This window comes from Nicotiana tabacum, chromosome 6 (genome assembly GCF_000715075.1).
Source record: "Nicotiana tabacum cultivar K326 chromosome 6, ASM71507v2, whole genome shotgun sequence".
NCBI lineage: Eukaryota > Viridiplantae > Streptophyta > Magnoliopsida > Solanales > Solanaceae > Nicotiana > Nicotiana tabacum.
The window spans coordinates 3,532,767-3,543,508 of record NC_134085.1 but is presented as its reverse complement, the minus strand read 5'-3'; the positions used below and the strand labels follow the sequence as shown (position 1 = coordinate 3,543,508).

Sequence of the window (10,742 nt, the reverse complement as noted above, 5' to 3'; positions counted from 1 at the left end):
TAAAGTGATATTTACTTTTTATTCAGCATTTTTAATGCTGAGCAAAAATAGCCACTAGTCTATTAAAATTAATATGAAAAGACGGTATTACCCTTTCTTCTATCTCTTGACCCCACCTTGGCCCAACACATCTTCTTCGCTTCAGTGTCAAAAGTCCTTGCTCTCGGCGATCTCATATCACTAGCTAACCCAATTCTTGCTCGGAGATTGACAGACTATACAAGGAAGGAGACGAGACGACTGTAAATAGGAAGAGGGAAATCCTCAACAAATTATCTTCTTTTTCCGTGACTTTGGAAGTTTCCAGGCCTCTCGTTCGATAAAATATAACCTAGAATTTTGTGCATTTGATTTGAACAGAATAACTGCATATGTTTTGCCGTTGTCCTGAACTTAGAGTTCCAAATTCAAAAGATAAGGACATGTAATCCTGAACTTAGAGTTACAAGTTCAATAGTTAAGGATAGATAGTCCTAAACTTAGAGTTACAAGCTCAAAAACTAAGGACAGGTAGTCCTTAACTTAGACTTACAAGCTCATAAGTTAAGGACAGCTAGTCCTGAACTTATAGTAACAAACTCATAAGTTAAGAACACTTGGTCCTGAACTTAGAGTTGGAAGTTCAAATATTAAGGACACTTGATCCTTAACTTAGAGTTACAAGCACAGAAATTAAGGACAGGTAGTCCTGAACTTAGAGTTCCAAGTTCAAAAGTTAAGGACATGTAGTCCTGAATTTAGAGTTACAAGTTCAAAAGTTAAGGACATGTAGTCCTAAACTTAGACTTACAAGCTCATAAATTAAGGACAGCTAGTCCTGAACTTACAGTAACAAGCTCATAAGTTAAGGACACTTGGTCCTGAATTTTATGAGCAGAAGGGTATTTTCATCCGGGCCGGTAAAAGTTTATTAAAGCAGTGACTAAAGACTAAAGACATTTTAAACAATGGCTTAAAAGTAAATACATGTCTTATTACGGGCTAACTGTACACTTCCCCCCGATCTTCTTAGCTACCAATTTTCAAACCATTACTGATTTGCAACAAAGAAAAAGTAAATTTTAGTATCAAATTTGTCTGCGTTGTAGCATAGATCTCATCCTCTGTATCAACCTTACGGCTACATTAAAATCTTCAATATCTAGCCTGATCTACAATAGCTTCTAAATAAATATTCTTATTATAACAGTGGACAAGCTGCGAAATAGAACTCGCAGCATTTTTGTTTTTCGTCTTGAACTCATTTACACAGAACGAAACAAAATTTGTCTCCATTTTCAGAACCGTTACTGTCAACAAATCCTTGCACTGAGTATTCATTTCCTATCACTGGATGCAGAAAACGCTAGAAGCAATCTTACAACTATAGTTGCTCGTATACTGGCTTACGATGATTATGGTTACCAACATGGTTGAACCACTCAGTGACTGCCATGTCGATTGCTCATCTTTTCAAAGATTTCTCAAGCAACTTATCTCGGTCAGATTGGGATTGACGTTCACCAAAGTGAAAATTTTAGTCTATCTTGTCTTCTTTGTCTCCAGAGCGAAGTGCTTCTGATGGAGATGCAGAACTACTTGGATGATCTACGTGGTCTCTTGAGGGCTCCTCTTTAAGAGACTGCATGACCGTAACCACCAGTAGCACAACGAGAACAAGAATAACTGCTCCAATCCCAATCATTGAGTTTCTGAAAGCCTTATAAGAATCTGAAGTGATACGTTTCTGTATAATACTTCCTTCCTTGTATCCTTGAAGAAACTGCGTAATTTGGGACCCCTGATTTTCCTCTTCAACACTGTCTGAGCCGATGACCTGTTGTTTGTGTAAAATGTCAATATCAGTATATAAAAATCAATTCGTATCACTATCACCTTAGTCCTAAAGTTGGAGAAGTTACAAATGTCTTTTACAGTATGGTGTCTAGTGTTAGAAACATAATAACTGAAGGATGAAGTGTTTAAACCTAAAGTATGTTTCCTAAGACTGCGAACACTATGCAATACATCATAACGTCATCTCAAAAATAGATAAAAGACTCAAAATTTTCTTCAAGGTGCCTCTATGGCTTCACCATATGCATCCATTCTTCCAGAGAATAGGAGCATATAAATCTTAAAATCTATTGAAATATGTTTGAACTAGGTAAACAATAAGAATTCAAGATAAAATCAACTTATGATTTTCATGTAGTGCTTTATTAGTTTATTAAAACCTAAGCAGGCATAAAATCTACTAAAAGTTAAAAGTGACTGGTACTCCCCATGAAGCAAATTAAACATGCTCATAGAAGAAACAAAGACAAATTCTAAATTCATGCAAAACTAAGGTCCAGAATAAGATCATGCCGAAAGCAATTGCCAGAGTTCTACAATATTTGTGACCTGAAACTTCTGGTGGTATCCACTACCCAGAGAGTGGATAAAAATCCAACTGCTGCATTTCTGACAGTATTTCATTTGTTTGGGCTTTCCATTCCTTGTTTCTCTTTTTCTTCTAGTACTTACATAGGCTAGCAATGTCTACCAAATCCATCAGGTCAGTCATGGTTCATGATCATTTGTTGAAAATGCAGACCTCTGAAACTCGTATAAGACTCATGAATAATTAGTGTTGTATTTCCTTTACAAGCTGGTTAATTGATAGATGAGAAATTGGCAAAAAAGGAGACAAAGTCTGAACAGCAATCTAGGCTAACTACAGATTCATGTCTCTATATATACTTATAAAATGAGAGAGGACATGCTTGTCGCTAACTTAACTGACATGATAAAGGAGCATGCAAGAAAATGTTATTAAGAGCAGTAAACTTTAGGCAAAACTATACTTGCACAGGGAGAGGAACAGAAGGTTTCGAGCTTACTGAAAAGTACTCCTCGTTTCCATCCCACACAATCATCTTTGGTAGTTTAATTTTCTTAGATACTTCAAATGACTCAGCAAAGTCTTGCCATTGCTTGAACCCAACAAAGGCAAACACCAAATCACGGTTTGCAGATGCAGCAGCTTTCAAGAGTTTTACTAATCCTTTTGACCTCTCATCATTCTCATCTTCTACAATTGTTAGAACAATTTTCCTCTCGTCGTCTTTCAACAACTTCAGAGTATCTTGATTAATAGGCAAAGCCAGAGGGAGCAAGCTCTGTTTGATAAAATCTTCAAGGAACTTTTCTGCAACCATAGCAGGAAAACTTAGATTCAGCCATTGTTTGTGCTATAATATTCAAGGCACAGCGTCAGCTAAAAATAGTTCTCAGTTGTTCTTTAATAAGTTGAAGAGCAGATCAATAGCAGAAATGATCAATTATAACGAACTAGGAACACCATATAAAGCTCGTGTGATGGAACTAGAGGAGCTATAACTGACATTTCAAGAATAAATACATCCGAGGATTTGTCATTTGCATGTTCCAAATGAAAGGAGAATATAGCAAGAACAAGGTTGGAGCTACACCAAAATTTCAAGAACTTACTTGCGTCCATCTAAAGAACTTATATCGAATAGCAAGCTTTATGTGTTGAAACTTATTTGCGTGAGGTAGGGATATGATTTTAATTAGTTTCATATCTTGGTGAAGCAGTTATGATAAGCTGACCTTCAAAGGGGCCATAGAAGATGCTCTGTTCGTGGTAGCTCGGATGAAGGGCTATCAGTGCAGGTACTTTGTCAAAATCATAGAATTCCATTGTTTTATCTGAGAAATCTTTTGCCACAGAAAACCATGCTTTTTTCTTGTATTTCACCGCCAAATGTGATATGGCAGACTCGTTCAAGCCAAAGCCTATGAATAAAGGAAAACTTTTGCCCGCTTCTTCAATAAATTCACTAATAGCTGAGTCGGAATTGAGTGCGGCCACATCAGGAGCAACAAACTTTTTCAAAAATCGCACAAGTAAATCTGCCTTTCTTGGTCCATAATAATCTGTTGGAACTCCATGCATGAATATCTTCAAAGTTGGAAATCCACTGCATTGCAACAAAATAAACATTTCAGTGTCTTTTTATCCAAACAACTGCAAACATTTACCAAAAAAACAACTATACTTCAATCCCAAACAAGTTGGGTCGACTATATGATCTACTGACCATGTCTCACCATTTAAATTCATCTCAGACAACAACTGAAAACATTTACTAGTGGTAAATTACCAAAATTTCTAAAATAAACATTGGTATAGTCTATGTCTATTTTGATTTTATTTGTCGCGTGGAAAGTAGCATCTGGTAAACTTTCAGTTCAAAATCTCTTCCTCTGCCTAAAAGGAAAATATGTTTGAATTTCAGCATAAATATATATTGTAGTGAAAAGGGAAGAGATTGGAAAAAATAAAGTTGAGCTTTTACGTGATCCAGCCTCTTGGGGACTCTAGAGAATATCCCCTACAGATTAAACAAGAACCCAATTCCAATCCTCAGGACCACAGAGTCCACAACTCAGCACCACGTTCCCATTCCCACTTGCATTATCTTCTATCCATCAGCACTTCCCTAATTATGCCTGTTACTGCTTATCTGACCTGGCTAACCTGCTTCTGACAAGGACTTACCAAATAAAATGAGTATCCTACATCAGAAAACAGCATTAGACGTACACGAAAATTCTAGAAGTGCCGGAACTACTTAGATATGGGATAGTCTCAAAGAGAGAAGGAACATTGAGATCATGTTCTGAATTGGGATATAAGAAGGTACGATTAAGAAGCTCTGAAGAGGTTAGGGATATGTGTAGGGCAGTGGATGATCATGGCAGCTGTCAGGTGTAGTGAAACAGCAAAGGGGCTCAGGCAGGATCATCAGTGTGATGCGCGCGGGTGTGTGATAGTCTATGCGATTTAAACAAGTATCCTTGTTCATTTTTTTCTGTTGCAATACAAATGGTTTCATACAGGGATGAATATTGGATCAGGAGTTCTTTTATAGGATATGCATCTACACTCTTCGGCAATCAATATAAGCATAACAAATTGATTAAGATCACAAACTGAGAATCCTTTTAGAATGCTAATAGAAATGTTTTACCAAACTAAAGAATACCTTATACTCTTCTTTTGGTTCGAGCAACTTAATTTAACCAGAAAACAAGTTGCATATTGAGAAAATGACTCGACAAAATAATTGTAGTAATAACTTATATGGATAAAGCAGACATACTCAATTTCATGTTTTGAAGCAACACGACTGTATTTGTCAGCATCCACTTTTGCAATTACAACGGGCTGCTTCAGTTCAGCAAGAATGGCAGCAGCTTTGTCCAACTGCGAGGAACTTCTGTCAGAGTGCTTCGTGATGTAACATTTAAAATGCCAATTATCCATAAAGACAAGAACAGGAAATATTGTTCACATGTCTACACTTGTATAGTGAAGAAAACAAAATCATTGTCCCTTTGGAGGCAAAAGAATACTAACATAGAACACAGAGTATGAAGCTTAGTGAACTCAAGTAAAGAGCTTGATAACACGTTCTTCTATTGACGAATATATCGCTACCATCAATCTTTAGAAAGAAACAATTCAACCTCATCACTCAAGCAGTTTCAGTGACCACCAGCAACACACTTAACCCAATGTAGAAGCACCCATAAAGGGAGAAATTTTCTCTTAGAGGACAGGGAACAGCTGATAAAGTAGAAGTAAGCCCATCAGTCGATGACCAGGTGGTAACAATCACTTCTTACTTACGTGGCATATCATGATCTTGTATGACACCAGTGAACTTCCTTTGCAAGAGTACTCTAAGCCAACTTAATCAAATTTCCTTTTCCGATCCCACTTTCCTCTGTTGTTCTCAACTTATTCTCCACCTTTTGTACTGGAGGAATGACTTACTGTCCAAGGTATCTTAGAACCTTTGTTGCTCTCCTGAATGTATATCTAAGTGTGTATGAACCTTTCAAATTTGGTACAAGGAAGAATTTGACCAGTACCAGAAGAGAAAAGAAAGTCACAGCAAATGACGAAATGAGTAATTTCTCACTAGCGACCATAACACAAGCTAATTCAGTTGCTAAAATCAGCCCTCAAATGTGTTCTACTCAGCCTCTCAAACTTTGTTGTTCATGGAAAACAGCTTCTTTCTGGCAGTTCATCTATCATGGATATGAACCTAAAATACAGCATCCAAAATCTTCTTTCGTTATAACTGAAATCATTCTATGTTCTTTAATAGCACGAAGGAAGCTTCATTTTCCCCATAAGTTTAATTACGCGACCATGATAAGCCTTCCATCCCTCGATGATTTCAAATCAAAATCAATCATAAGCATCTATTTCTCTAGTGTCCGTTTTTTCTAGGAATTTCTCGAGTCTCAAATTTTAACACTATCAACACCTTATTAACTACCACAAGAGTGTGCCCATAATTTCATTGTTAAATTAGTAGGTATCAAATTTCCCATAGACAACTAATTAATAAATGAAATGTTTTGGAAATAAAACCTCAAGAAAAGACTAAATTTTAAGATGATATTACTTTTATGTCCTATGGTTTTTTTACCAAAGCAACTGTTTCTCTTATTCCATCATTACTTTTCGTAATTTGTGGTAAATTATCCTTTATTCATTTATTTCATTATAATGACACAACAATCAAGTAAAAGCAAATCCAAACTAGCTCTTTTTAATATAAGAAAATAAGCAAATTAAGCAAACTGAGAGAAAAGAAAAAAAGGAAAGACCTCAGGAGATAGACGTTTACAGTGACCACACCAAGGAGCATAGAAATCGACCAACATATAATCGAAGGTGGAAATTGCAGCGTCCAAGTTGGATTCTTCAAGTTCCAATACTTTCCCATCGACAGCGAACTGTTGCTTCTGCTCCGCCGCCTCGATCGACGGTAATGACGACGGAGATAGGAGGAGGAGGAGGCCGACGGTGAAGATCAAGATGGAGCGAGGAAGAAGCATCTTTTGTTCAGTGGAGCAGTTTGAATTGAATTCTAGAACTGGATCTGGTTTCTTTTTCCTTTTTATAGTTTACGTAGTGGCAAATTTCATTGTATTTCCTCTTATTTTTTCAAATTAAGAAGTGAACATTTGTTTTTCATTTGGCTATATACATAAAATATATAAAGTTGCCACAACTTTCACTTAGATAGATTAAACTCTTTATTGAATACCAATAAAAATATGTCCAAAATATAACCAATTAAACTCTTTATTAAAACTAATTGTAGACATGTGATTTTTGAGCCTTCTCAAGATTTTTCATATTTTAGCGTAAATATTTAGTTTAGGTTTTGTATCGCTCTCTTTACCTTATTTTATCTAAAAAAAAAACTACAAAAATATTTTCCCTTATCCTAACTTATCCTAACTAGTTGATATTTTGTCTAGTTAGTTTTATTTTTGAAAAAAAATACAAAAATAGTCTTGGCATTTTATTTTCCAAAAACAAAAGATAAGAAGAAAAAGTTCAAAAATATTTTGCATTTTAGTATATATTAATTAGTATTTAAATTTTATTACTATAGTAGTTATATGTCTTCTCTAAATATTTTTATTATCTTAAATATACTAGTATCTTTATAAAGCTATTTTTAAGAGAAAATAAAAAAAAATTAAAAGAACAAGAGTTAAACAGAGAGGAAAAACAGAGAGGAAAGAACGGATCTGTAGGATTAAAAAGTGAGTCACATACCAGACCTGGGTCTTCTTCTTCAAGCTTTCTTCCTTAAAATCTCTTTCAATTACTTTGAGCCATGAAAAGCTGAAATCTCAGCTCCAGAAAACGTAGCTACCGTAGCCCCTTTTCACCCCAAACCCGCCATGAAAACTTAAATCCTTACCTCCACAACATTACCAAAGATAGTTAAGGTTTCTGAGTCGAGGCTACCATTCGATATCGTCGAGGTCACCACGATGCTGAGAATAAAGTTGATTCGCTAGAGGTATTTTATTTTTGTATTTTGTCTTTATGACTTACTGAAATTTGTTTGAATAAGCATTAAAGTTTGGAGTAGTATATATTGTTATTTGGAAGATTTGTTTCTTTGGCCCTTTCGTACTTCTTTATTTTTGGAAAAAATGGCGTGATGTTTGGTTCCTTTAGCTGATGTCTTGTTGTTTGGATTTATTATTTTAATTTCTTGACTCATGAATTAATCTTATGCTAGCTATTATTATTTTAGTTTGTTTAATAAAAATAAAATTTCGTAAGTATATAAACAATGACGCGAAGAGCAGTGTGAACTGAGTTTGGTTATTAGTGTCAAATGGCTAGATTTCAAAAGTTGTTTGGAAGTATTAGAAATACATAATTTCGGATCCTTGATGTATCTAAGCGTTGGGTGTTGCTGGACTATTTTCAGGTAACCGTTCTTGTTGCATATGCTTCTCCTTTATGTCATGCCACTTTCTTGCCTTCTATAAGTTTTTTTGACAAGAAGTCTTAATAATGTCAATCTAGCAAGTCCTTTGAAACGATGTGCTGATTGTTTGAACTCTTTAGTACTAATCCAGCGCTGGAGCAGTGTAAGTAAATCTTAAGAAGTTCTGAGATGGTACAATTTACCATAATATATTGGCACCATTAAATTAAATCATCATCCTTATACATGGAATGCGATATTAATGTGAAAACACAATGTGGTTCGATTTACTGGTAAAGAGATAGCACATTAGTATTTGTGGAATTCGATTGTGTTCGATTGTTATAGTTGAATACAAATATCTACTTTAAAGAAATTGAGGCGCACCATTCACACAATTGAATCACATACCTTATGGCCCTCATATTAATTTTACAACTTAGTGTAGAAAGCATTTTGAATTCTCGTAGTTTGCTTTAGGCGCGTTAATTAAATAAAGTGTCATAGCTACGGGTACGGTTCCCGTGACGTAGTTGTGATGCTTAACTTCCTAAACTCGGGTGTGCATTTATGTGACCCAAATCCAAATCTCAACAACGTTAGATGAAATGTGTCGTAGACCGCGGGTGCATTTATGTGACGTGGTTCAAGACGTGTTTTATATGATGTTGAAATCTTCCCCAAAAATAATTAAATAAAAGCGGTTTAATAAGTTAAAATTGTACCATAGGTTAAAACATGTATTAAAATCAGTAAATAGGCCAAATAATAACAGTTGAGCGACCGTGCTAGAACCACGAAACTCGGGAGTGTCTAACACCTTCTTGTTGGCCTATTCTTGTTGTATTCACTATCAACAAGAATACAAGCTTGAACAATTACTAACTTACAGATATTAAGATTTTTGTATTTAACTAACTAACTAACAAATTAAAATAATAAATTAACACTAAAGGTACTCCAGGTGAGAGAAAATATTAAGGAGGTCTAGAGTTATGATTTTCCTAATTATCGGAATCCTTCCCGCTATGTCTTCTATAATTTTGCCTAAGTATTCTCTACCGATCATGAGTGCTCTGCGTGTTGTAATTCTCTCCCGAGTAATTACGACAATTTACTAGACATACTCTCCCGAGTTAAGCTAGTTGGCTTTAATTACAGCTCACTTAGATCGTACCCAAGGTTTCGTTATCCCTAATCCCACCTTTAAACCCTTGGTTATTGATTCCTCACATACGTCAGGAGTGATGATGTTGTTCAACAACTACCTAAATATGCACTCTCTCCCGAGTAATATATACTAAATAGGCACAGCTAATTGAGGGCTCTTCAACCAACCACAATATAAACGTAGTGAACAAATAGAGAAAAGCTACGGCTCAATTATATAAAAATATAACAAGAATTTATCCTACAAAAAGTTCTATCAAAACTCTAGATAACAATTAGTTATTCATAATAGTATGTAAAACTACAATACTAAAAGTCATAACCAACAACGAAAAATAAGAAGAGGAAGGAAAAACTCGTAGAAGAATTCCCCGCCTTGCTCCTATTGTGTCTCTGCCTCCTTAGGTCAAATCTGTGTCAAAAGTATGTCCAACTTCTTCAAAATACCGTTTTCCCATGTATATATACCAAGTAGGGTTGGGCCCAAACAATTATACCTTCTCCTAGATGAAAAAAAACACTTTTCCCGGATTTGACTAGTGCGGCTGCGCTCGTGACCGCGCATATTACCCAGTATTCGGCCTGAAGAGCGCGGCCGCTCACTTGACGCGTACTTTTCACCCTGTTCTGTTGGGATTTGGAAAAACGTAAAACTTGAAAGTTGTATCCCTTTGAGTTAGCTTTTCAACTATATATTGTAGATCCTAAATGGAGTTCTGAGCGAAAAGTTATGTGCATTTTACTAGACAATGCGCAATATGTCTATTCGATTCTTCGTTCGCTCTTAATTATCATCCGTTGATCCCTGAACACGATCCCGACTTAATTCCTTGAGCTTTTACTCAGACTTCAAAGCTTCAAATTACTTGAATTCATTCCATAACATCTACATAGCTCGAAATCACTCTTACAAGGCATAAAACACACAATTAGTGCTAGACACTAGCGATTAAAATTCAAACTCAACTAAAGTGCAGTAAATTAGAGTGTAATAAGCGACTAAAATACGTAATTATAGCCTATCAGCAGTGTATAATATGCAATAGTTGTTAGTTGAACCAGTTCAATAGTTTTTATCTCAACTTATCTCGATCTTGCCATTTAATCCAAATATATGCAAATACATGGTCAATTAGTTTTGTGACTGTTTACAAACTTGTTTTTAGTTTTACGACCCTACCTCTTTTTTACACATAAGACATTTACTTTTACACGTAAGAGATCTAAAAAAAGTCATTTTCTTAATTTTAAAATTGTAGA

At 35.4% G+C, this 10,742-nt stretch overlaps 1 protein-coding gene and 1 long non-coding RNA gene across 3 annotated transcripts in view; one reads left to right on the top strand and one right to left on the bottom strand.

Moving 5' to 3' along the window:
- Positions 1 to 1,037: 1,037 nt before the first annotated feature.
- On the bottom strand, positions 1,038 to 7,504 carry LOC107831700 (protein disulfide-isomerase 5-2). 2 transcript variants are annotated; one of them, XM_016659488.2, is made up of 5 exons: positions 6,679 to 7,504; positions 5,154 to 5,257; positions 3,598 to 3,968; positions 2,829 to 3,172; positions 1,038 to 1,816 (listed from the first exon to the last, which is right to left on the bottom strand). In XM_016659488.2, exons 1-5 carry the CDS (start codon positions 6,907 to 6,909, stop codon positions 1,517 to 1,519), a joined length of 1,350 nt encoding a protein of 449 aa, XP_016514974.2. In that variant the 5' UTR covers positions 6,910 to 7,504; the 3' UTR covers positions 1,038 to 1,516. The 2 variants fall into 2 exon arrangements, with proteins under 2 accessions (XP_016514974.2, XP_016514975.1); XM_016659489.2 differs by having other exon boundaries at positions 2,865 to 3,172; positions 6,679 to 7,493.
- Positions 7,505 to 7,544: 40 nt separating this feature from the next.
- LOC107831701 (uncharacterized) overlaps positions 7,545 to 10,742 on the top strand; it is a 15,926-nt gene continuing 12,728 nt past the window's right edge. The window contains exon 1 of the long non-coding RNA XR_001658428.2: positions 7,545 to 7,892. This is a non-coding gene — a long non-coding RNA (uncharacterized LOC107831701). The remainder of the gene's footprint in view (positions 7,893 to 10,742) is intronic.